The 27985-nt window shown below is 43.9% G+C and overlaps 1 protein-coding gene across 1 annotated transcript in view; it reads left to right on the top strand.

The window, feature by feature from the left end:
- Positions 1-19029, top strand: part of MATN3 (matrilin 3) — a 35592-nt gene extending 16563 nt beyond the window's left edge. Inside the window, exons 3-6 of the mRNA XM_075200496.1 lie at positions 5078-5200; positions 6816-6938; positions 8207-8311; positions 18289-19029. Coding sequence (XP_075056597.1) covers positions 5078-5200; positions 6816-6938; positions 8207-8311; positions 18289-18338 — 401 coding nt within the window. The 3' untranslated portion in view covers positions 18339-19029. The remainder of the gene's footprint in view (positions 1-5077; positions 5201-6815; positions 6939-8206; positions 8312-18288) is intronic.
- The last annotated feature ends 8956 nt before the right edge of the window (positions 19030-27985 follow it).

The following is a 27985-nucleotide window of genomic DNA, read 5'->3' on the forward strand; positions in this document are numbered from 1 at the left end:
TATTGGGATGAGCCACCAACCTGATGTGACCATTACTGCTTAAGCCTTGGCCTTTTATCTTACCTCTTTAACAAACTATTATATCTTGTTCGTTTTATAATTGACTGTCGTATATATGGCAAAGTGCTATAAGTCAGCTAAGGGGAAAGTTTTAAATGGTTATTATCATTTTCGTAACTTTTATAATTACATAACATTTTGTTAAATATCTCTGAACTGGTCTATATCCTTCCACACATTTTAATTATCACAGAGAGCACAGAATAAACAATATACAATAAAACATCTGCAGCCACTGTCTTACTACATGGGTTTTAACTCCTATCTTTGTTAAGATGATATAATGATTATTAAAATACACGTCAACAAACTGACGTGACATAAGACCACATCACAGGTGACTTAGGGCAACTAAAGGGGAACTCTTCCATCAGAGAATTCTATTGAATGTGTTTGTTGTCATTTAGATACTACAACAGATCTGGGGATAAATGTATCAAGCTGCGATTTCTAAGGCGATTTTAAAATCGCTTAAATCACGAGAGATAACCGACGATTTGAAGTTCAGAATTTTGACTTTCCTACATCCAATCTCTGGCGATTTGTGTTGATTTTATAACACTTATCTCTCCCATATTATAGTCAAACTCGCGGGAGATTAAACACAAACGCGCCCGAGTATAAATTAAAAATCGCCAGATACAACACGCTGCTTTCTATAGGCGAGATTGGCAAACACATCACTGTTACACTGCTGGTCAATGTTACTATAACAGGAGGGACAATGGGAGTTTAAATAAATCATCTTTTGTGTTGTAGAGGGGCAAAAAATATTATTAATTTTCTTACAGGGGACAATTTATTGTAAAAATAAATTAGTGGCCCAAATGTAATTATAGATTAAATTTTTTTGTTCGGTTTGGTTTTTTTGCTTACTATTTCATCAGCAGTGGGGCAATATTTATATTTTTATAATATGTCAATACTTAAAATTTCCTGATGGGGACACCATTAAAAGCACAGACTTGTGACATTACAAGTGCTCATGTGCATGCTGACACTTGTATCATCATCATCAACATTTATTTATATAGCGCCAGCAAATTCCGTAGCGTTTTACAATTGGGAACAAACATTGATAAGCAGGGCCGGACTGGGACTAAAAATCAGCCCTGGCATTTAAAGCACACAGGCCCACGTGGACTCCATGCACTATATTGTTGCACACTGATGCTGGCGCAGTACAACATGATGTAGTATGAGTGTGTGTGGGGGGGGAGGGGGTATTTATTTCTCCTAATGACCCTCAACATTACATTATTAGCACCCCAATTACATCAATAAATACCATGACAATACATTATTAGTACCCAAATTACAGCAATAAATAACCCCCCACACACACTCATACTACATCAATCACCCCCACATTATAGCAACCGGCATCACCCCCCACATTACAGCATCACTCCCCACATTACAGCGTCCAGCATCACCCCCCACATTACAGCGTCCAGCATCACTCCCCACATTACAGCGTCCAGCATCACCCCCCACATTACAGAGTCCAGCATCACCCCCCACATTACAGCGTCCAGCATCACCCCCCACATTACAGCAACCGGCATCACCCCCCACATTACAGCGTCCAGCGTCACCCCCCACATTATAGCAATACCCTCTCCTACTTATTAGCAATACTAAGCACCAAACACACTACAACATTGCCACCAGCACGCCACCCCATACTACAGCAATACCACCAATTATACAGACGCCACTGTAGGAAACAATGTTTTGCTTTTTTCAAATCTCCCACAAAATAGCAACTACGAACAGAGTACTTACACACACATATAGGTAACAGGTACCCTTTTCCCTCAATGAAATAGTAATGGCAGAATTTTCATGAATCATTCCACATGAAATAAAACTAACATATATCTAAAAAAAACATAACTATTGAATGATCAGTTGAACCCACACGGCCGCATTAAAAGTATTTCCATCTACAGCAAAATGTCAGAGAAAAATATTTTTGTTTTACTACAGTAATTGGATATGCGTCTTTTCTATTCATTTTAAATAACACAGTATATAAATTAAGGGGGATAGAGGAGGTGGGTGAGAAATAATTGGATGTGACCCATCATGATCCATCAGTTTGATTAGATAGGAAACATTTAGATTATTTACCTGGAGACGTCTACCCCCTTGACTCACAGGCAGGGCTGACAAGAGGAATTTTGGGCCCTGATACAGCAACTTCTTTGGGCTCCCATCATATTCAACAATGAAAAACTTGCCTTTGGCAGAAGTTCATATGATGCCACACCGTAGTGTGCCCAGTTCACATTATGCCACATCGTAGTGCCCCAAGGTCATATTATGCCACATAGTATTACCCTCAATTCATATTTGGTCATGCAGAAGTGCCCACAAATCATATTATGGCATAGTAGTGCCCCCAAAACATATACCATACAGTAGTGCCCACAAATCATATTATGTCACAACAGTGCCTCCAAATCATATTATGCCACAATAGTGACCCCAAATAACATTATGCCATAGTAGTGCCCCCAAATCATTAGTAAAGCTCAGACAAAAACTCATTCACAAATAAAAATTGGTACAGCATATCAGATTCTGAGTGTGAGTCCCAAGAGCAGCTTAATACATCATTTACAATGCAAACAAAAATAGATATATTGACATAATTACAGATAAAATTTATGACAAGCAATGTTTTTTCCTCTTAATTAAAAATCTCTGTACAGATAAATATGCAAAAAACATTACAGCGCAATAATGAGCAATACATAGTGTTAAACATTATTGGATACGCTGTAGTGTTCCCAGTTCAAGAAAGGATGGTTAAAAACATATTCCACACGAGCAAATATATGAACTTACCTGATTATGGCATCCTGTGTTCTGTTCTCCTACTGGGCACGCTGATCGAGGAGGGATCAGCAGCTGTCAGCTCACACAGGCAGTGGGGAGCAGGAATAGAGGGCAGTGGTCGAAGCAGAAATTTAGGAGTGGGGGTATAGAAAATATAAGTGAATGGAGTATGAAGGCTTGATTTTTTATTTTTTTTAACACTTGTCCCCTCTGTGCATTTCCATTCTTCATTACTACTTGTGTTTTATGATGGCTGCATCCCTGACATTCCCATTCTTAAGATGTCTCTCCCTTTACACTTTCTTTTACCTATGCCCCTGCACCACCTTCTCCGCTGTCTCTAACAAATCTTCCTGTACCACCTACTCCCCTGGCTCTCTCACACGTCTTCCTGCACCCTCTACCCCCCGGCTCTCTCACTCCTCTTCCTGCACTCCCTACCACCCTGGCTCTCTCACCCCCTCTCCCAGAACCCCCTTCCCCTTTGGCTCTCTCACCCCCTCTCCCAGCACCCCCTTCTCCTTTGGCTCTCTCACCCCCTCTCCCAGCACCCCCTTCCCCTTTGGCTCTCTCACCCCCTCTCCCAGAACCCCCTTCCCCTTTGGCTCTCTCACCCCCTCTCCCAGCACCCCCTGGCTCTCTCACCCCCTCTCCCAGAACCCCCTTCCCCTTTGGCTCTCTCACCCCCTCTCCCAGCACCCCCTGGCTCTCTCACCCCTTCTCCTAGCACCCCCTGGCTCTCTCACCCCTCTCACAGCACCTCTTCCCCTTTGGCTCTCTCACCCCCTTCGGCTCTCTCACCCCCTTTCCCAGCACCCCCTTCGGCTCTCTCACCCCCTCTCCCAGCACCCCCTTCAGCTCTCTCACCCCCTCTCCCAGCACCCCCTTCAGCTCTCTCACCCCCTCTCCCAGCACCCCCTTCAGCTCTCTCATCCCCTCTCCCAGCACCCCCTTCAGCTCTCTCTCCCCCTTTCTCAGAACCCCCTTCAGCTCTCTCTCCCCCTTTCCCAGCACCCCCTTCGGCTTTCACCTCCTTTCCCAGCACCCCCTTCGGCTCTCTCATCCCCTCTCCCAGCATGCCCTGGCTCTCACCCCCTCTCCCAGCACCCCCTTCGGCTCTCTCACCCCCTCTCCCAGCACCCCCTTCGGCTCTCTCACCCCCTCTCCCAGCACCCCCTTCGGCTCTCTCACCCCCTCTCCCAGCACCCCCTGGCTCTCACCCCCTCTCCCAGCATGCCCTGGCTCTCACCCCCTCTCCCTGCACCCCTTTTGGCTCTCTCACCCCCTCTCCCAGCACCCCCTGGCTCTCACCCCCTTTCCCAGCACCCCGGGCTCTCACCCCCGCGACCCCCCCCCCAGAAAATTGCGGACACCCCCGCGACCCCCCCCCCCCCCCGAAAATCGCGGCACCCCCGCGACTCCCCCTAAAATCGCGGCACCACGCGACCCCCCCTAAAGTCGCGGGCACCCCACCGAAAATCGCGGCACCCCCGCGACCCCCCCTCCCCCCCCGAAAATCGCGGCACCCCCGCGACCCCCTCCCCCCCGAAAATCGCGGCACCCCCCCTCTTCAGTAAAAGAAAAAACATATTAAAAAAAAAAGTAAACTCACCAGTGTAACTGGCTGCACAGCATAACGGGGGAGGGAGCTGGGGAGCGCGCAGCAGAGGTGGCTGGTTCCTGAACCCAGCCACCAAGAAGACAGGGGGAGTCGGGCCGGCCCATACAGCCATCGGCCCTTCTGGCATTTGCCAGAAGTGCCAGATGGCCAGTCCGGCCCTGTTGATAAGACAATACTGGGTAATACATACAGACAGAGAGGTAAGACTTGTAGTGTCCTTCTGCTCCACGGGAGGTTTCTGTCCTCCCTGAGCTCACCTTGTACAGACCAGAAACACATATTATTGTCTTTTTAATAGGGAGAAATGTAAAGCGCTACAGAATTTGCTGGCGCTATATAAATAAATGTTGAAAATGATGATGATTGTATTTCTTTGTATGTTAGAGCGATGTAATTTCAAATGTATAAATCATATGTGCTCAAACTTATATATTCTTCTCCTATTTTAATGTAGAATGAATAAATTGTGTTTTTTATCTGAGTGCATTTAGCAGATGTCCTGAATCTTTTTGCATCTATTAGATTTTCATGGTCTTTCTTGTTTTTAAGCTGTAGATTTCTGTGCACGGGGAAGACACGACTGCGAGCATATCTGTGCAGCGACGGACACGTCTTATTACTGCAAGTGTCGCGATGGCTACGTTCTGAACCCAGACAAGAAGACCTGTTCACGTAAGGATGTTATGTCACCTGCACAGAGCGGAGGAAGCCATCTTGTGGACTCACTCAGTATCCAGCTCAGTATTGTACTAGGAACTAGGTCATACTTGCCAACTCTCCCGGAATGTCCGGGAGATTCCCGAAATCTGGGTCGGTCTCCTGGGAGAGCAGGCAAGTCTCCCACATCCCGCAATTCCCTGGCCAAAATAACGTGATTTGCAGTGAATTGCGCCATTTTTACCCCGCCCACGGCGACCAAACATCATTTCCTTGTGGGGACGGGGCCAAAATTATGCAATTGACCATGCCCCACCCCTCCTGTCCTCTAGTCACGCCCCTCTCCTGGACTGCACTTCCTGAAAATAGGCAAGTATGAACTTGGGACGTCATTTAGGCAGGTCCCACAAAATGGCTCCCTCCGTTATGTGCATACGGAAAGTAAATTTTCCAACTCTTTTTTTTTTTTACACCTGGTTAAATTAACGGCATGTACATTATTGTAATTAGTAACAGACAAAATTAAATATGTGTCGCACAGCTGACAGGATAAAATATAGTGATACCATCTTGTAGTAAAGGACCACTAAATCTTAGTTGCCAACTTTTCAAACCTCTCCTCCGGGACATCTGGGAGGAGAGTTCATGTGACAGGGGAAAGGAGGGGGCGTGGCCCCGCCCACTGCTAGGAAATGCCAAAATTCACTGCATTTCATAAAAGGGGTGGGGCTTAATGACGTGAATCGTGTCATTAAGCCCCACCTCCTTCACCTCTGGGAGGATGCCTACTCGTCCGGGAGTCTGCAGGACTCCCCAAAATTCGGGAGCCTCCTGGAAATTCCGGGAGAGTAGGCAAGTATGACTAAATCTAAAATGCGGGTTGCTTTATATGTATTATATAAGTTGCAGTAGCTTATATTAACCGTAGATATTTTACATAAACATGTGTGAAGGAAGTATTTTGTCGATGCACAACATACTTCCTTTCTTTAGAGCATACAATGGCTGAGTAGAATGACTATATTCACTTATCCTTAAATATCCTTGATTTCCGCATAGCGGCTCCCATTTCTGGTAGACAAAAAAGCCATGATTATGTATGCTCGTGGTCTTGGTCAAATGGGGTCGTGGCCAAACAGATTGTCATGTCTGGCCAATTTTGATCCAATTTGTTGGTCCAATTTGTTTGTCAACCTAACATTTTTGCGGCTAGAGCCCCCACACCTAACTGCTATATTTTTAAAGTTATCAGTAGGTACCGGTAATAGCCTAAGTCAATTTAAAATGTCCAAATGGTTGTCCCAAACCCAGGCTGACATCAGGGGATTCAGACTACCCTTGTGCATCTCTGTTCCCCAAAGTCTGAGTAACAATGTGGTAGAAAGAAGAGCATCAAAATCTAGATACAAGTAGAGGTTTGTGTCTAGACTTTCATGAAGACTTGTGTCAGGAGATGATGCAGGTGGAGGGAGGTGATTGTACTCTTGTAAAAAGCAACTAAAATCTGGTACATGTATCTTGAAAATTATCTGTGTAAGTTCAGGATGTGATTTGCAAAAATGCTGGTTGATATTGAAACGTCTCAACCATATATGTATAAGTTCATGGTGAGGTTGTCCTTTTATTCCAGGCATAGATGTCTGTGCACGGGGAAGACACGACTGTGAGCATATCTGTGTGCCAGCTGGTACATCCTATCAATGCAAGTGTCCTACTGGGTATACTCTGAATCCAGACAAGAAGACCTGTTCACGTAAGGTTCTAGGAGACCGCACTGCTAGTTACTGCAGACTTCAGAATAACCGATGCTTTACCTATAGAGTTAAGCTCATGCAAATAGCTGCTTCATATATATATATATATATATATATATATATATATATATATATATATATATATAAATCTGACTTTTAATGAACTAATGAACTTAAGAAAATTATATTGTACAATACTGAGTAGATGTTATGATACCGTGTGTGTGGGCCCTTGTTTCCCACCGACTCCTCCGCTGTGAGTGTCCCCTGGGGGACAGCACAGCAGCCAAGAGGAGGCAGATGTGGCAGGAAGAGTGGGAATGTGCCCCATGTTTGCCTCAATACACACCTAAGTATGTTTGAGCTTGGACTATAGCACAGCATTGGTCCAACTATAGATTAGTAGACCACAGTGAGATGTCCCAGGTGGATGAGCAGCCACCAGAAGATGTTACACTACGGATAAAGCACCGGTTGTACTTGGGAACTGCACAGATTTTTTAAGTGTTGAATAGGACGCTGTCAAATAAAATGAATGGGAATCTGTTAAATGTGAAAGATACATAAACAGTGCACAGGCCTTTCCATGCATTCCAATATTTCCGCATTACCTGACTTGTCCTCCAACACCCACCTGCACTCAGCATATAAACGTTATTGCACATGGAAACACGTGTGTATCACACCTCTATAAGAAACACATTTCATACATCCAACTTGTTTAAGTAATGAATGTACATTCATTACACAAAAATAGTTTAATCAGGACAAAGCCATCCACTAACAACACATGTTGGTATTTGCCATTGTCATTTCTGTGCTTGGTTATATTGTAACAGTCTGTTGACATTTGGCCATGAATGTTCTTATCAGAAATCTATATGGGTGATATCACACAGCGCTTTGACAGCTATTCCTTTTCCAGCTATAAAGCACCAGCATTCATGTAGCTCAAATGTTCCACGCTGACACATTGACGTGAATGGGGCACGCTCATTCCACATATCTCTGAAGATACAGCGTTTCCTGAGCATGTGACCGCGTTCCCAATTCACTTCAATGTATCCACATGGAAAGATTTGAGTGTTATGAACACTAGCGCTTTCTAGCTGAAAAAGTGTTAGTGTTCCAGGTGACTTCATAAAGTGCCTCATTTGCCTCCAGATACAATATTCAGTCTGAGAAGCATACTCAAATTTACAAAAGCAAAGATTTAATTGCTACTTTATTACTGGTTTTAATTGTAACAGTATTTTCCCGTTTATAGAGGAAGCACGAAGGATCGTTGAAACAGAAAATCCCTGCAAATGTGAGCGTCTGATTGCTTTCCAAAGCAAAGTCAACACGTACATTGATTCACTGACGACAAAACATATCCTTTCTGGCAAATAAGCCCTGTTCTTCGGAGATTTAAGTGGTGGTTTGGAATTACTAGAGTGTAATTTTGTGCCATTACCTTATCCTTTGGTTTAACGCAGTATTAGGCTAACTAAAAGATGCGTTTTGTAGCGGTATGACCTGATTCACCGTCCTTCCTCCTGACTCCAGGTCTCTGGTAATGTGCTTACCCACGCCTCTAACTGGTTATTCTGTATTGTAGCTGGACGCTTGGCCAGTCTTCAGCTTTGTCTGATTCTAGTCTTATCGTAGCCTGGTCTGTGTACTGTCAGATGCTGCCTAGTGCAGTTAGCGTGGGAGCTGCAACCTATGGGTATGTTGTAGCGAGACGCCAAGTACCTTCTTATGGGGATCCATTGCAAAGATTGGACACACATTATACTCTAGTTATTTATGTTTTTGCCCACTGGTTGCCCATTTTTTATCCACTGACTAGTGGCTAACACAGCTATTGATCACTGTGAGAATTGTGTCCTGTTGCACATAGTGATTGTTTTTCGCAAACTTAAAAAGTGATCTCAGTGGTCAGTACCTTTCCTGATTTATATGCACAGCATACTGTAACTAATTACTGCCAGCTCATGACACTATAGATACAGCTGCAGCACATCTGTACAGCAGATGAAATTCACACAATGATTGTGATTCGGTGTAACAGAATTAGTATAGTACTGGTAATTAATTTTTCTGTCCCCTGACTGGTGACTTCCATAGGGCAAGTGTTTCCATTAGGCGAACTAAGGCAGTTGTCTAGAGCAACAACATTTCAATTCAATTATTGAATGAGTGACTTCATGTCACTCATATAGTGTTTTTATTTTTCCCTGTGGGTCCCCCCCCGCTGCTTACTTCACACAAGGTAACGGGGTGGGTGTGGGAGGTGGTAATTCTGAGAAAGGGGATGGTTGAGAACCTTTCCGCTGGCCCTGCTAACACACCTATTGATCACTGTGAGAATTGCTCTGTCCTTGTTCTGCTACATTTTATAATTATCACTGTTATTTGATTGTTAATTGTGCAGTCATTTGACAGACATTGTTTCCAGTGTCAGCGCGCCTTCTATTATATATCCTTTTTGTTTGTTCTATTAATAATAGTATTAACTAATATGCTAAAACAGAAAAAAGAGTGTAGTAGAGAAGTAATTAACTAAAATATAAGCATAAAAACTGAAAGAGATTTAACTGTTGCACTGGTACTTTGTGCAGCCGTAGCAGAAATCCATCTAGCTGTGATGTGGTAAATGACGAGGAAAACAGTTGTGCTGAAATGAGGCACATATGTTCTGTGGAACAAGGTGACTTCCTCACTGGTGATGTTAAAAGAACAAGCCCTTCCTCTATTAGCTGTAGCACCTGAACATCAGACGGATATAATCCTCATGTAGTGTCCTTGTTGACATAAACCTAAAGGCACCAACAACAGCAGCATTTGACCAAAAATCAAGACCTTTATATATTGGTGTAGCTAGTGCAGAAAAACCAAACTTAGCCAATTATTTCAGAAATTTTAACATTATTGACAGATGAAAGTGTACAACACCCCATTCTTGAAAAAAAAAATGGTTTGCAACAAATATTTTTAGTGCAAACAGGACATTGAGTTGAATGTGTGTATGATAAGCCAGTGACATCAGATGTAGTGGTGAGGAGGTGACAGGTTAGAGCTGTTGAGTGTGGTTTGTGTTTTTTCCTCTCATATTTATGTATGTATAGAGAAAATGGGGCCAGCCAATGAAATCACAGAGGAGCCGGTGCTGTTGACCAGGAAGGGGATTAATGAGGAAGGGGACCCATTTAAAGACGGGAGCACGGGAAAATGAATGAAGCTGGGCAAGATCGAGTAGGGACATGAAGGAGGAGAAAGTGCGGAAAAGGAGAAGGATGGGGAAGAGTCGAAAAATTAAATGGCAGGAAGGGAGGCAATGCATTTGAGCTAATTAAACTATACATCTGCAGCACAGATTATGGAGGGGGATCTGAGCAAGAGAAGGGAGAAACTGGGGGTATAAAGAGAAGAGAGACATAAAAGGCTGGACACCGAAGAAAGAGATATAAAGATAAGACATAAGTGGAGACAAATTGGTGTTAAGAAAGAAAAGTTACGCCATGACAAAGCTTCAACCATTGTTACTGAATATTCACACACCTTTCATGTCACTTTTCCAGGCCCGGCGCTCCCATTAGGCAAGGTTAGGCACTTGCCTAGGGCGCCGGGCTCTGGAGGGCGCCTGGAGGGCGCCACAGAATTCTAAAATACTTTAAAACTGTGCGGCGACCGCTGACCATACCTGTCACGGCCACCGCACAGCATTCAGATGGATGGGGAGGGGGGGAAGAGGCTATTTTGTCACCACCGCCGCCTCTCTGCTCCGTCTCCTCCCCTCCACTTACTAGTGTCAGTGAGTGGAGGGGAGGAGGCGGAGCAGAGAGGCGGCGGTGGTGAGACAAGGTAAGGAGAGGAGGGAGGAGGGTGATTTTTGCTGGGGGGGGCGGCGATTTTTGCGGGGGGGGGGGGGGGGCGCCACTTTTTTAAGAATGCCTAGAGCGCCGTGGACCCTAGCACCGGCCCTGCACCTTTCACTGATAGAGTCACACACAGCTCTCACTATACTCTCCCACTACGTCCATGTCACTCCCCGGGTCATATACATAAACAATTTGGGGCAAAAAGCTAACACATTAGGGGCCTGAGTCATTAAGGAGAGCAATGCATAAAAAAGGAGTAACTTTGTACTTAGACAAAACCATGTTGCATTGGAGGGGGAGGTAAAGTTAAAATGTGGAGACAGATTTATAGTTGGGTTAGGGCATGTCCTAGATCAACTTTAAATTTCAGTGTAAAAATAAAGCTATCAAGTATTTGTGTGCTAGATAAAAAACAGCTAGTATTTAACTTATGGGCATAATAATAATCTAATTTGCTCCCCTTGCATTATAACATGGTTTGTACCAGAGAACCTTTACTTCTTTTTTTGCCTTACTTTCCTTAATGACTCAGGTCCTAGAAGTGTTCTAATCCGCTGCGTTTGGGCTTTGGTTGCTCTGCAATTCTCATCTCCAGATTATTGTTTGGCCCATGTACAGAAGGCCACAAGGCCATTATTGGAGGCATACAACTATAGTTCTACATGTTATTTTTTTACTTAATGTTGTGTTCTTAGTGGTGGAAGTGAATTCTGTTATATATTGGGTGCTTTTGTTCTTTGCTGTTTTGCAGGCAATGCATAGTTGCCTACATTTGAGTCTAACAGACAATATTCCGCCACAGGATTTAGGTTCGGCGCTAATAGGGATAGGAAAAAAATGTAAATTAAAATAGAAAATCCAAAATGGATAAAATACAAGTAATGTAATAATCAAATACTATAAAATACTAAACGATAATCCTCATAATAAACCTAGGTGTTATCAACTCCCCTGCTGCCCTGAATCTAGTAACTATTTGCTGCTGCGTGAGCCAGCTCCGGATTCAAGTTAACCATACTAATGTTCCAGACACACATAAAGGTTGAATTAGCACATGGATATCATCCATGTGAGCAGTAACACCACGCAAAGGCTTCAACAATAGTTACTGACCATTCACACACCTGTCATGTCTCCTTTCACTGACAGTCATACACTACTCTCACTATTCTCCCACACATACAACCCCACATACCTCTGCACATCTCTCCTCACACCTCTCCCACCACTCCTCCGCATAATCTCCACCACGCACATCTCTGCACAAATTCACCTACGCACAACACCGCAGTCTCCCCCATGCTCACCTCTGTACAGTCTCCCCCATGCTCACCTATGTACAGTCTCCCCCATGCTCACCTCTGTACAGTCTCCCCCATGCTCACCTCTGTACAGTCTCCCCCATGCTCACCTATGTACAGTCTCCCCCACGCTCACCTCTGTACTGTCCCCCCCACGCTCACCTATGTACAACTCCCCCACGCTCATCTATGTACAGCCTCCCCCACGCTCACCTATGTACGGTCTCCCCCATGCTCACCTCTGTACGGTCTCCCCCACACTCACCTCTGTACAGTCTCCCCCATGCTCACCTCTGTACAGTCTCCCCCACGCTCACCTATGTACGGTCTCCCCCATGCTCACCTCTGTACGGTCTCCCCCACACTCACCTCTGTACAGTCTCCCCCACGCTCACCTCTGTACTGTCCCCCCCACGCTCACCTATGTACAACTCCCCCATGCTCACCTCTATACGGTCTCCCCCACACTCACCTCTGTACAGTCTCCCCCACGCTCACCTCTGTACGGTCCCCCCACACTCACCTATGTACAACTCCCCCACGCTCACCTCTGTACAAATTCACCCACGCATAACACCGCACAGTCTCCCCCATGCTCACCTCTGTACGGTCTACCCCATACTCACCTATGTACAGTCTCCCGCACGCTCACCTCTGTACTGTCCCCCCCACGCTCACCTATGTACAACTCCCCCATGCTCACCTCTGTACGGCCTCCCCGACGCTCTCCTCTGTACGGCCTCCCCCACGCTCACCTCTGTACGGTCTCCCCCACGCTCACCTCTGTACAGTCTCCCTCATGCTCACCTCTGTACGGTCCCCCCCACGCTCACCTATGTACAACTCCCCCACGCTCACCTCTGTACGGTCCCCCCAAAGCTCACCTATGTACAACTCCCCCACACTCACCTCTGTATGGTCTCCCCCACGCTTACCTCTGTATGGTCTCCCCCACGCTCACCTGTGTACAGTTTCCCCCAACCTCACCTCTGTACGGTCTCCCTCACGCTCACCTATGTACAGTCTCCCCCACGCTCACCTCTGTACTGTCCCCCCCACGCTCACCTATGTACAACTCCCCCACGCTCATCTATGTACGGCCTCCCCCACGCTCACCTATGTACGGTCTCCCCCATGCTCACCTCTGTACGGTCTCCCCCACACTCACCTCTGTACAGTCTCCCCCACGCTCACCTCTGTACGGTCCCCACCACGCTCACCTATGTACAACTCCCCCATGCTCACCTCTGTACAGTCTCCCCCACGCTCACCTCTGTACAGTCTCCCCCACACTCACCTCTGTACAGTCTCCCCCACGCTCACCTCTGTACGGTCCCCCCACGCTCACCTATGTACAACTCCCCCACGCTCACCTCTGTACGGTCCCCCCCACACTCACCTATGTACAACTCCCCCACGCTCACCTCTGTACAAATTCACCCACGCATAACACCGCACAGTCTCCCCCATGCTCACCTCTGTACGGTCTCCCCCATACTCACCTATGTACAGTCTCCCGCACGCTCACCTCTGTACTGTCCCCCCCACGCTCACCTATGTACAACTCCCCCATGCTCACCTCTGTACGGCCTCCCCGACGCTCTCCTCTGTATGGCCTCCCCCACGCTCACCTCTGTACGGTCTCCCCCATACTCACCTATGTACAGTCTCCCGCACGCTCACCTCTGTACTGTCCCCCCCACGCTCACCTATGTACAACTCCCCCATGCTCACCTCTGTACGGCCTCCCGGACGCTCTCCTCTGTATGGCCTACCCCACGCTCACCTCTGTACGGTCTCCCCCACGCTCACCTCTGTACAGTCTCCCTCATGCTCACCTCTGTACGGTCCCCCCCATGCTCACCTATGTACAATTCCCCCACGCTCACCTCTGTACGGTCTCCCCCACGCTCACCTATGTACAGTCTCCCCCACGCTCACCTATGTACGGTCTCCCCCACGCTCACCTATGTACAGTCTCCCCCAAGCTCACCTATGTACAGTCTCCCCCAAGCTCACCTATGTACAATTCCCCCACGCTCACCTCTGTACAGTCTCCCCCACGCTCACCTATGTACAGTCTCCCCCACGCTCACCTCTGTACGGTCTCCCCCACGCTCACCTTTGTACGGTCTCCCCCACGCTCACCTCTGTACAGTCTCCCCCACGCTCACCTCTGTACAGTCTCCCCCACGCTCACCTCTGTACGGTCTCCCCCACGCTCACCTTTGTACGGTCCCCCCCACGCTTACCTATGTACGGTCTCCCCCATGCTCACCTCTGTACAGTCTCCCCCACGCTCACCTTTGTACGGTCTCCCCCACGCTCACCTCTGTACAGTCTCCCCCACGCTCACCTCTGTACAGTCTCCCCCACGCTTACCTATGTACGGTCTCCCCCATGCTCACCTATGTACGGTCTCCCCCACGCTCACCTTTGTACGGTCTCCCCCACGCTCACCTCTGTACAGTCTCCCCCACGCTCACCTCTGTACAGTCTCCCCCACGCTTACCTATGTACGGTCTCCCCCATGCTCACCTATGTACGGTCTCCCCCACGCTCACCTATGTACAGTCTCTCACACACTCACCTCTGTACAGTCTCCCGCACGCTCACCTCTGTACAGTTTCCCCCACGCTCATCTATGTACAGTCTCTCACACACTCACCTATGTACAGTCTCCCCCACGCTCACCTATGTACGGTCTCCCCCACGCTCACCTATGTACGGTCTCCCCCACGCTCACCTCTGTACGGTCTCCCCCACGCTCACCTCTGTACGGTCTCCCCCACGCTCACCTATGTACGGTCTCCCCCACGCTCACCTCTGTACGGTCTCCCCCACGCTCACCTATGTACGGTCTCCCCCACGCTCACCTCTGTACGGTCTCCCCCACGCTCACCTATGTACGGTCTCCCCCACGCTCACCTCTGTACAGTCTCCCCCACGCTCACCTATGTATGGTCTCCCCCACGCTCATCTCTGTATGGTCTCCCTCATGCTCACCTCTGTACGGTCCCCCCCACGCTCACCTATGTACAACTCCCCCACGCTCACCTCTGTACGGCCCCCCCCCCCACACTCACCTATGTACAACTCCCCCACGCTCACCTCTGTATGGTCTCCCCCACGCTCACCTCTGTATGGTCTCCCCCACGCTCACCTGTGTACAGTCTCCCCCACGCTCACCTCTGTACAGTCTCCCCCACGCTCACCTCTGTATGGTCTCCCCCACGCTCACCTCTGTACAGTCTCCCTCATGCTCACCTCTGTACGGTCCCCCCCCATGCTCACCTATGTACAACTCCCCCACGCTCACCTCTGTACGGTCCCCCCCACGCTCACCTATGTACAACTCCCCCACGCTCACCTCTGTATGGTCTCCCCCACACTCACCTCTGTACAGTCTCCCCCACGCTCACCTATGTACAACTCCCCCACGCTCACCTCAGTCTGGTCCCCCCCACACTCACCTATGTACAACTCCCCCACGCTCACCTCTGTATGGTCTCCCCCACGCTCACCTCTGTATGGTCTCCCCCACGCTCACCTGTGTACAGTCTCCCCCACGCTCACCTCTGTACGGTCTCCCCACGCTCACCTATGTACGGTCTCCCCACGCTCACCTATGTACGGTCTCCCCCACGCTCACCTATGTACAGTCTCCCCCAAGCTCACCTATGTAGTCTCCCCCACGCTTACCTCTGTACGGTCTCCCCCACGCTCACCTCTGTACAGTCTCCCCCACGCTCACCTCTGTACAGTCTCCCCCACGCTCACCTCTGTACAGTCTCCCCCACGCTCACCTATGTACAGTCTCCCCCACGCTCACCTCTGTACAGTCTCCCCCACGCTCACCTCTGTACGGTCTCCCCCACGCTCACCTCTGTACGGTCTCCCCCACGCTCACCTATGTACGGTCTCCCCCACGCTCACCTCTGTACAGTCTCCCCCACGCTCACCTCTGTACAGTCTCCCCCCACGCTCACCTCTGTACAGTCTCTCACACACTCACCTCTGTACAGTCTCCCCCACGCTCACCTCTGTACAGTCTCCCCCACGCTCATCTATGTACGGTCTCCCCCATGCTCACGTATGTACGGTATCCCCCACGCTCACCTCTGTACAGTCTCCCCCACGCTCACCTCTGTACGGTCTTCCCCACGCTCACCTCCTCACGGCACCACCTCCGTACGGCCCGCCCCCATGCATCACCTCCGCACGGTCTCACCCCGCGCACCACCTCTGCACTGTGTCCTCCCGCACACCACCTACACGCGGTCTCTCCTCGCACACCGCCTACGCACGTTCTCCTTCCACGCAGCACCTACGCACTGTCCTACCCCGGGCACCACCTACGCGAGGTCCCAAATGATGTTTGGTGGCCAAAAATGTTTCATATATAGGCAAGTTATTAGTATGATGTAACAATGAACCTCCTTATGTCAGTCATCTGTGATGAAATGGGTGTGGCTAGTGGGTGTGAAAAACCTCTTGGGTAGTAGCTGTGATATCTGTGTGGCTGTTTGATGTGGGTGTGACTGTTTGATATGGGTGTGGCTGTTTGCCAGCCATCCCTAATTTCCTGGGACAGTCTCAAATTTTAAAGTTTCTTCTTACCCCATCAAAATGTCCCTATTCTTCAATATTGATCAAGTGTATATTATAATTCCAATTATTTTACATATTGAATCCTCTTCGTGCTATCTTTTTTCCCTTGGCCGTGTAAGTGCATTTTAATTGCATTACTCTTCAGTAGATATAAAAAAAATTACATTATAATCATGCTCAGTATTCATATTATTATGGGGTTCATATATTAAGGTGATCTGATTTTTATTTTTATTTTTTAAATTAAAAGCGTATGTGACCAGGGGGGGCGCGGTCAGTTTTTTGAGGGGGTGTAAATTATGAATATGGATTACAGAAGCTATTTTTTGTAAATGAACAGTAGTACAACATGTGTCATAGCTGCAACTACAAATATACACAGCATGACTAATCAGAACATTTGCCGTCTCCTGCCAAATACACTGCTCCCTGCAGACACTCACCTCTGTACAGTCTCCCCCACGCTCATCTATGTACAGTCTCTCACACACTCACCTCTGTACAGTCTCCCCCACGCTCACCTCTGTACGGTCTCCCCCACGCTCACCTCTGTACAGTCTCCCCCACGCTCACCTCTGTACAGTCTCTCACACACTCACCTCTGTACAGTCTCCCCCACGCTCACCTATGTACGGTCTCCCCCACGCTCACCTTTGTACAGTCTCCCCCACGCTCACCTCTGTACGGTCTCCCCCACGCTCACCTCTGTACAGTCTCCCCCACGCTCACCTCTGTACAGTCTCTCACACACTCACCTCTGTACAGTCTCCCCCACGCTCACCTATGTACGGTCTCCCCCACGCTCACCTTTGTACAGTCTCCCCCACGCTCACCTCTGTACGGTCTCCCCCACGCTCACCTCCTCACGGCACCACCTCCGTACACAGGATTGTCAGGGGGGGCCGACCCAAAAAAAAGAAAACCAAAAGAGAGAGCTGTTGCGCATGCGCGGTTTCGGCAGCGCTGTCCTATACAGCAGCCGCGGCGCTGTCAAAGAAGCGTCTCCGGGAATTGCAGCATTTTGGCCCTAATTTGGGCAGATGCGGGAGATTGCCACCCTCTCCCGGGAGTCCAGGAGACCCACCCGAAATGCGGGAGTCTCCCGGAATGGCAAGTATGAGTATGTCTGATCTTTGTATTTTGTTCTTCATGTATAATGTTATGTGTTATGGATCACAGCTTTCTGTATTTGTCATGTATGGCGCTGCGGACCCTTTGTAAATGAAAGATAATAATAATAATAATAATAATAATAATTGAGGTGATTCTGTGAGAGCTAATCTAAGTCTTAGGGGCTGATTCAGTGGTTCACAATGTTTCTTGTGTGGCAGTTGTGCTAACCAATGAGCCAACGTGCTGCGCTAGGATGATATGATGATTTACAAGCTTTGATGAAAAGCAGAGAGTGAAGCATTTCCTTTAGAACTTGATTTGTTTTTTTATTTTGCAGATTGTAGCTATTGATGACTATTTTATTTCCTTTTATGTCGACTTTTATGTTACAGTCGTTTGCTATGAAAATATTATTAACACATTTAAGTAACCATTTTTTTTCCTTAACCGCAATGTACTAGATGAACTCACTAGAAAATTACAATCGTATGAAGGAAGAAGAAACTGAGAAACCCCCCAACAGACATTCTGTTTCCCGTGCAATAATCCTAAGCTTTGTGTATTGCTGTACTGCATACTGCTGTATGACTCTCACTTAATGTTACTGGTACAAATACTGGAAAACACATGGATACAATGTAACAGTAATTATAGTTTATTTTATTTATGCCCCTTACGGTTGATTTACATTTGAAACAGTATTATTGAAATAAACATTTCCAAGTTTAATTTCATTGGGTATTAAAGGAAAAGTAAGGTGGGCCGTCTTCTGCACACAATGAAGGCAGCTATTTTATGTACTGAACCAATAGTCAGCCATCAATTCACTAAGCCGTTTATGGCCAAATGGTAACAACCGCCTCTGTTTGTGACTCGGCAGTGTCACTAGCTCATACTTGTCAACTCTCCCGGAATTCCCAGGAGGCTCCCGAATTTCAGGCAGTCCTCATGGACTCCCGGAAGAGTAGGCAAAGCTCCCGCATTTGCCGAAATTCTCGGCTTTGAATGGAGGGGGCTGGGCTTAATCACATCATTAAGCTCCGCCCCTCCATTCTATGCCGTGAATTTCAGCTTTTTATAGTGGGGGCGGGGCTATGGTGATGCAACACATGACATCATAAAAGTTGGCATGTATGCACTAGCTCCTAGTGAATTCCTAGGCTGCATTCTCACAAATATTCTTTTCAGGTTCAATAATACATTTAATATGCCATTTTTTAATCTCTGACCTAATGAAGTATGCTTGGTTAAGCATCATATATGGATTTGTTTGGTTGACCGCGGACCTCATTTACGAAGCACATTGGATGCGCACCGCAAAAACCGGGTTGGCTGTGCTCCGGTGCACCTAGAGGGTCTGTCCAGAGCATTGCAAGCAATATGCCTACTTTCTGCTCTTGGAAGAAGTAGAAGGAGGCCTACATTTGGGGGTAGCTGGAAGAATATGAAGAGGTGCACTGCGGAAGATATCACATAACAGTAACACATCAACAACAACTACCACGTCAACAAGACAGCATTTCATTAAATGAAGCATTCTAGGTTCTCACTTAAAATACTTTTTGGTTTAGCCTTATTAATGACTTAAACTAACCACGAGAGAGATAGAATGTCAGGATTGTCTTTATTACACTTTTCTGTTTTTGAAGGTTTTTTTATTACATTGGTTCTAAAAATGCACATATCAAAACTATGGATAATACCTGATCGCCACCTGATCAAAACTAGTGCAACATTCAAGTGCTTTTGTAGAGTGGAAATAGCTGTGCATCACTCCGCAGCGAGAGGAACTCTCCTAGACGTGCTCCATCTCCCCCCATTTATCTACTTCCAGTAATGTTGTTCCGCAAAGTGAAATGTAGTTTTGCATTGCTTCGCAAGGCACAGCTGCGGCTACTCTTGCAAGAAAGACCCTCGCTATGCCCAACTACTCCCATAGGCTGTCACCATTTTCTGTTCCACAAAAACATCTGCCCTGCTGGATATCTAGGCACCCTTGTGTATAGGTGCTCAGCATCACAATGAGGATTGTGCCTTGCACCACCATGCTTCGTAAATGAGATCCTATGTGTTTAAAAAGAAGAATAACATTTTTTACTGTACTTATTGCCTACATGCATGTGAAGTATGAGCACAGCTACGTTGTGGCTGAACCAATAATTGGGAGTTTGCAGTAGAAGCTAGTGACATCACGGAGACACACGTGGCATTGGTGATCACTGGTTCCTTGTGATTTGATAGGCTGAATATTGGTTCAGCAGGTTAAAGTAGCTCTACAAACCTATTTCTACTAATCTTTAAACTCACAGTTCAGCAGCAGTCAGAATTCTAGGGAAATAATGGCTGCAAGGTAAAGGTTTGCAGTGATGAACATGAGGCTGGTTGGGTACTAGCAGACATGAGCTCCAAACCTAAGTTCACCTCCCCAACAAGGTTCTCTGTACGGCTTTCTCTCCACTCATTCTACCGTACTGTCAAACATCCTCTCAATATCAGTAACCCTTTATCACCCTTTGTGTTTTATGATGTAACAACAACAATACATTACATAATATATGATTTTTAAGTAGAAAGTAGTTTTATAGTTAAAAAAAATGCAATATAATTTTATATTAAGTACTTTCAATATGATAAAAATGTATTCCTAATCTTTATTTGTACAGAGGAAACATGTCTATGAACCCTCTACTATTAGCTAAACGTATCTTTGTTATAATCCATTTCACTTAACATTGTTAGACATTTTGCTAAGGAAGGTCAGTTATTCACAAGTCATCTGTCAAATGGCAGCAACAGTGTGTTTCTGTGACTTTAACAGGCAATTTCACACATAAGTCATTTTTTTAAAGTATCAGGGATTATTATAAGTTAAAGTACCTAACGTAATGGTTTTAGTTAGGCCTGTTGAATTATAAGTTAAAATAAACGGCATTTCTGGGTTGTGAGAGAGTTGTAGATGTCAGTTCTTTTCTGAATCTCACAATACAATAGTCATGGAAAATTAATTGATTTAGTGGGAAAGAACTGGTTGAGGTGGATGTTTTGAATATTCATTACCCCAGAAAACACAAATAACACAGACACATGTAGGATTTTCAGGTTCTTAAAACCACTTAGAAAATCCATCCATACTGAAATATAGGTATATTATACACATGGATGTGTTTCAAGCACTAGTTTGGAGTATATTTATTGTGAAGTGGGTGAAACAACACAGTGATGTTCATAAAGTCCTAATAATTATATTTTGCAAAAATCTTTCTATAAATATGGCAAACAAATAAACAGTTTCACATAAAAGTCAATCAAAACCAACCTATGATTGCTAAACTGTTCCGTATATTGCACACAAACAGCCTGAGTCATTAAGGAAAGCAAAACAAAGCAAAGGAGTAAATGTTCTCCGGGACAAACCATGTTACAATGCAAGGGGTGCAAATTAGTTTATTACTTTGCACATAAGTTAAATACTGGCTATTTTTTCATCTAGCACACAAATAGCTTTATTTTTAAACTGAAATTTAAAGTTGATCTAGGACATGTCCTACCCCAACTATCAATCTGACCTCACAATTTAAGCTTATCTCCCCTTACAATGCAACATGGTTTTGCCCAGGTGCAAAGTTACTCCTTTTTTATGCTTTGCTCTCCTTAATGACTCAGGTCCTGAGAGAATACACTCATTAAAACAATTAAAGTGTGTCCTATGACACCATCTATAGAAATAAAAGACACAGGTATCATTTTACATGTAAACTCAAAAAACCGTAATATCAGCATTGTCTAATTAGCAATCCAAACGTCTCCTGGTTATCTAGGCAAATAATATGTCATCATGCTTTATTTGTGTACCAGAACTTACTTGAATAACTCATCAACCGATTATTATTTAATCCATTATATTAAACAGAATATATGTCTCAAGAATGTAATTGTCTGTAGAGGCGGTGCCGTGTATGGCAGCACAGATGGAGCGGGCTAAAATGAACTTAAAAGTTCTCCGTTTCAATCCTAGAACCAGCCTGGTAGGAACGGTCTCTATGCCTCTCACCCTTAGAGCTCATAGATTATAGAGGGCAAACTGTACAAATATTTGTGTTGCTTCAGTGTTTGAAATGGAACACTGTGGATTCCTTCAGCCTTGATGTATACACAACATTCTATGTAGCATAATAGTATAGTCGAAATGGAATGCTCTATCTTTTACATCTTAATTCATTTGTGACTTCTAAACACTGCAAGAAAATTCACTGTACGACAACTATTGAAATGTAGACAGAAGCAAAAAAGAAAATATTCAAATAAACATATCTTTTTGGTTATATTTTCTCTTCATTTGAGAGTTTTTGTTTGATTTACTTTTATAATTTAATATTTTACCTTGTAGGCGACTTTCTCAACAGACATTTTAGCATGCAGTATCATATCACATCTACACTATTTTATTGTTTTGCTTGATAAAATATTTAGCACTACAAATGGGAGAATAGTTGGTAGTATACTGTAGTTCATCAGTACACTGGAGTAAATTAACTTCACAAGTTCAAAAATAGAGAAAAAAAGTAGATTCAGTCTGAATCGGTATCAATGTGATACTGTTTCATTGATAAGTTCTCTTGTGAGTCCTAGTTAGGAGGGCAATTGCAATTTATGTTTTACATTTTAGGGCTGGCACTGAAAGATTGATGATGTTTTCTTCAGTGCCACAGTAAGTTCAGCAAATCACAGTCACTGTATATAGCACATATATGAGAGAATGTTGGATTAACGGACTGCTGACCTATATGAACAGTCATATAACAGACTTCACTTTCTTTTTTAATTAGACATCCAGTCAATAAAAACTTTTTTCTGTTATCTCATATTAAACCTTCAATCATTTTGATGAATACATTGATTTAACCTACCTCTGACGTTAACATGCATGTAAGTTTATGCTGCTGTCAATGAGCGATGGAGATAGGACATGTGCATGATAGAATCCCCATTGCCTCATGGGAAGTAGCAGGAAGACTGCTAAGACTACTAAGCAATGACTTCATGCAAAAAACCATACTTGCCAACTTTTAAAACCTATGCTCTGGAACATCCTCAGACAACAGGTCATGTGACAGCTGTAAGGGGGGGCGTGGCGACACCGTCGCTTCACCATAGCTATGCCCCCTACTTGTAAAAAAAACAAGATAGCGGAATTAACTAGAGGGGCATGGCTGTGTCATTAAGCCCCACCTCTACAAGTGTCCGGGAGGTTGCCTACTCTTCTGGGAGTCCGTGAGGACTCCCTGAAATTCGTGAGCTTCCCGTAAATTAGGCTAGTATGCACACAATCTGCCTACTAGACATTAAGAGACATCTACAGCCTTTTACATTTTTTTTAAAAATGTTTACAATATGCAAACCTGCAAATATACTAATCAGTAAGCTATGTGGAATATAATGTGAATGTTTGTGTTTGAAAATATTTTTTAAAAGAGGAAATAATCATCACCATGACTAATCTGGAGGAGAACACAGTTTCTGATCAATCATGGCTCTGTATTTCTTCCTATAATGAGTGGTGCTGAGGGACCTTTAACATTCACCTAAGTCATAACTTGACAGCCCTCCTTCATCTCTCCTCAGTAAGTCATGTGCCTCTTTGACCTATCACTCACCCAATCTAGCTTTCAACAGCTGGTTTCTCATGTAAAGTTTGCAAATACATCTTACTATTAGTAAAAAGGTACAGCCATGGGCACCATGTTGGCCCCATGCTTCACCGACTAGTCTAAAGGAATCTAGAAATTCTTCAATAACATTGGTGAACATGATTCATTTCACAAGTAAAATGAATAGTGACTCTAGTGCAGTTTTAAATTCTGAATTTAAATATGTAATTAGAACTTTTCAATCAGGCATAGTGTGTTTGTAGCAGTTACTCCCCCCCACATATTTGAGTGTTCTTTATGGCCTGTCATACACACACAGACAGACAAACAGGGGCATACAAACAATATATGGAGGCTCTTGGATATCAACACTGGCCAGATGGCTGACGATTGTTCATAGACTTATCAAAAGTTAGTTTGAAGGCTGTGCTTCTGCATAATGGCAATAAATTCCCATCAATACCAGTAGAGCATGCAGCTGATACGAAAAGGACATATGAAAATATTAGGAAAAAATCCAGTATTAAAAATATAACGAATATCTGTGGTGATTTGAAAGTCATTGTTTTATGGCTTGGTTTGCAACTTGGGTACACTAAATTCTGCTGTTTCTTGTGTGAATGGGACAGCAGGCATAGGAAGTCTCACTACATTAGAAAACAGGTGCCTAAACGTGAATCTCTTATTCGTGGGCAGAAAAATGTGTTAAATACCCCTTTAGTGGATCCTGAAATAGTGTATTTACCTCCACTCCACTTAAACTAGGACTGATGAAACATTTTGTAAAAACAATTGATAAAAACTCTGCTGCATTTATGCATTTGGCATCTATATTTCCAAAAGTAAGTGATACAAATCTTAAAGAAAGAACTTTTATAGGGCCACAAATAAGATCAGTAATCAAAGAGGAAAATGTTATGGAACTGTTAAATCCACTGGAAAAATCAGCCTGGTTGTCATTCAAAGAGGTCTGTTCTGGTTTTCTTAGAATTCATAAAGCAGAAAACTATTGTGATATAGTGAGTGATCTAGTGAATTAACACACAACTATGGGATGCAACATGCCTTTACAACTTCACCTCTTGGACTCTCACCTACACTTCTTCCCAGAAAGTCTTGGGGCTGTCAGAGGTGAGCGTTTCCATCAGCAGATTTCTACAATGGAAAAGAAGTACCTAGGCAAATGGAGTTCTTGTATGCTGGCTGACTATTGTTGGACCATGAAGAGAGACAATACAAAGGCAAAATATGCCTGAATATCATAATCTACAACTTTTTAAGTCAGGAAAAAAGGAGGGTGGGTCCGCGCTCTCTTAAATATAGTATGGTGCACAGACTTCTGCCTTGGGGGGACAAAAGATAAAGGAAAGTTCCAACCCTTGAAACGATAGTATATAGAGAAAAAGGTCCCCTTGGCGCAGTGGTAAACAGTGAAATAAATCGGGGGATGAAACAATGAATGCAAAATAAGCAATTTTATTGCTAGTATATAATGGATGATGCTTCAAAAAACGTAGTACCTAGTACCCCAATTTATTTAACAATTTAAGTCAGCCAGAATAGATGTATATATTTATCATTTATACTTATGTAAGTACAAATTTTATAAATCTTTAAATGTCACAAAAAAATACCGCCTGATGGAAAAAAATCTAAATGCACCCTCAAATTCAGCACAAAAAGTACATTTAGTTTATTTAGTTCTTGTGAAAGAAAAAAGTTTATTTTTGTAGAGTGTAATCATACGAGTATAAATGATAAAGTAATATGATTCATTTTATAGCTCAAGGATAACCAAATTAGAGAGAAAAAACTGGGTCACACTAAACACATATAAGAGAGAGATGTGATGTAGAAAAACATTAAGGGGGCAGGTATGGGTATTACAGGTATAAGATTAGGATTAAAAAAGACAGTAACACAACAAGTAAACCCATGAGAAATTAGAATATAGAAGTCATCTAATAACGTGTATTGTGCCTTTATGATTGCTTTAAATATAATATAGAAGTCATCAAATAATGTGTATTGAGCGTTTATAATTGCTTCAAATATGATATAGAAGTCATCTAATAATGTGTATTGTGCCTTTATGATTGCTTTAACTATAATGTAGAAGTTAACAAGGAAAAATAATCAGTATGTGTCAATGTTCCAGGAGATGTGTGGAATATGTTTAAAAGTAGATAAGAGAGGAACTGGTAAGAAATAGTTTATTTTACATAACATTGTAACTTGTAGTGTTTGAAATTTACTTTGCAAGGCTAAAATCATAATGACAGATTGATAGTCCCAATTATTTTAGACATATGATGCCAGGTGTTATATCTTTTTGCATGCTAGAAAATAGTTTCAGAGTGCTATAAGAATGTACAATCTTGATTGTAATAAACAGAACAGTTTCTATACACACAAGAGATGGTGTTGTGTTCTCTCTGTTCTCCGATCGTAATGCATGCATGTAATAAATAATTCCTTTGATTGTGTATAGCTCAATTTCAATCCACGGATCGCATACGTTGGATTTGACACCCACAAATCAGATTCCAAGAGGGATAGAGGTCAAAAACTTTTCAAATAAATCCAACACATTAAATCATTAGGTCTAGTATTTGACATTGGCTTCAGTTATGTGTTGATATCTTAGTCATAGTGGTTCCTTTTTGACAGTGAAATAGTCATGATTTAAGGAGCAGCATATAAACTAGGCCTAGAAAGTCTGTAGTTCTCCAGCTGTTGCAAAGCTACATAAACCAGTATATATCTCAACCAGAGTGTGGCAAGGTATGCTGGGACCTGTAGTTCAACAGCATCTGGAGAATCACAATTTGCCAATCAAATCTACCCTCCACGCGGGTCAACACACAGATATTGCCTAAAAGTTTTAGGCAATATCTGTGTGTTGACCCGCTATATAGTTTGTTCAGGAACTGTGTGTGAGTTTTAGGCTAAAACTCACACACAGTTCCTGAACAAACTATATAGCACATTACGTAAGGATAGACAATTATATTAATGGTGCACTGTTGCACTAAAGTAATTACACTAATATTCCTTATCATCCATCTTTTTAATCGAAAGATCTAAAATCTGAACTTTTTAAGTGTCTTGTGTTGAATTTTCCAACTATAAAGTTTCTTCACTGTATCATACAGATTTTACATAGAATACATAGTATTTAAACTATTGTTGCATTCTATTTTTTATATTAAGGTGTGTATGATTTACTATCTACTGGAAGAACTAAATTATTGAAAAATGAAACTCTCTTTTGTGAGGATGTGCTGAACTGTATAGAGATCTCTCAAATATTCTAAGGGGAGAAACTGTCTTGTCATAAATTAGAGTATTGCTACAGCAAAATGTAATGTAACTTAATGGACAAGGTATTGCACAGTGTAAAGCATTGGATTGTGTAGACTTAATTATAAACTTAATTTTGTTCAATTAATGCATAATCACTAATATGAACTTTTCCGACAAACCTCTGCCTACTCCCTCCCTAATAAATGCTGGTCCTAAGTGCATTTGTCCTACTTCCTTGGAGTCTTGTGTCAACTGGGGCCTCATCTCTCTCTGTGTTGGGGTTGGTGACTCTCTCAGCGAAGAGGAGTGGAGTGGTCACACCGATAAGCACCTGCCAAACCACCACACGACGCTTGGGCCCATCGGAAGATCCACTGTAAACTTTATTGATCAGTCTGAGCCAGATTATGTGTCCTGATTATCCCAGGACAACAAAGTTTTCAGCTTCAAAATATATATGTGATTTATGGCATTTTTACAGTAAGCATAAAAATGAGTAAAATTGATGGAGAACCCCATACCATCAATGTTGAATGGAATAATATGACACAAAGTACATATAGTACATATCACGGTGATATATATCAGGGTTGCCAAAATGCTGCAGCAAGTTGATATGCTGGGGAAGGGGGTGTGGTCTTTTTTAGGAGAGCAGTCAAGGAGTGACTGACAGCTTAGCAGGCTGATTTGAAGAAAACATTGTGTGGATTGGTGTCCTAATAATAACAGAGGGGCTTCACTTTCTGCAATCGAGTAGTAAAGCAAAACTTATGTATTTGTGTAAAGCTGCACAGGAATGTCAGGTTAACACTGGACACTATTTTATCTTCATGGTTCATATCTAAAAATTTCAGTTTTAGCCTTTAGTGATATCTTAATTTAAAAAGGTTTCAAAAATGAAAATAGTGGCACTCCAAGGACATAGATGAAGAAGGGGTTTAACATCATTTTAAGACAGAAAACCACTGATCTGATACATGCAATATTTATTATGTATTGTTAACACATTTCTAGATTTTTGCTGATATCTATTTATTTTTTTTACTAACATGCAGACATTAAAACTTTTTTTCATCAATGATTGTTGGTAAATTTGATAATGGCAGCGAAACAAGATACAAAGGTAACTGTTCCATCACTTTCTGATACAATAGTGCTAGCCCAAAATATAACTTATTCTATATATTATTTCAGATCTGCC

This window comes from Mixophyes fleayi, chromosome 3, assembly GCF_038048845.1.
Source record: "Mixophyes fleayi isolate aMixFle1 chromosome 3, aMixFle1.hap1, whole genome shotgun sequence".
Classification (NCBI taxonomy): Eukaryota; Metazoa; Chordata; class Amphibia; order Anura; family Limnodynastidae; genus Mixophyes; species Mixophyes fleayi.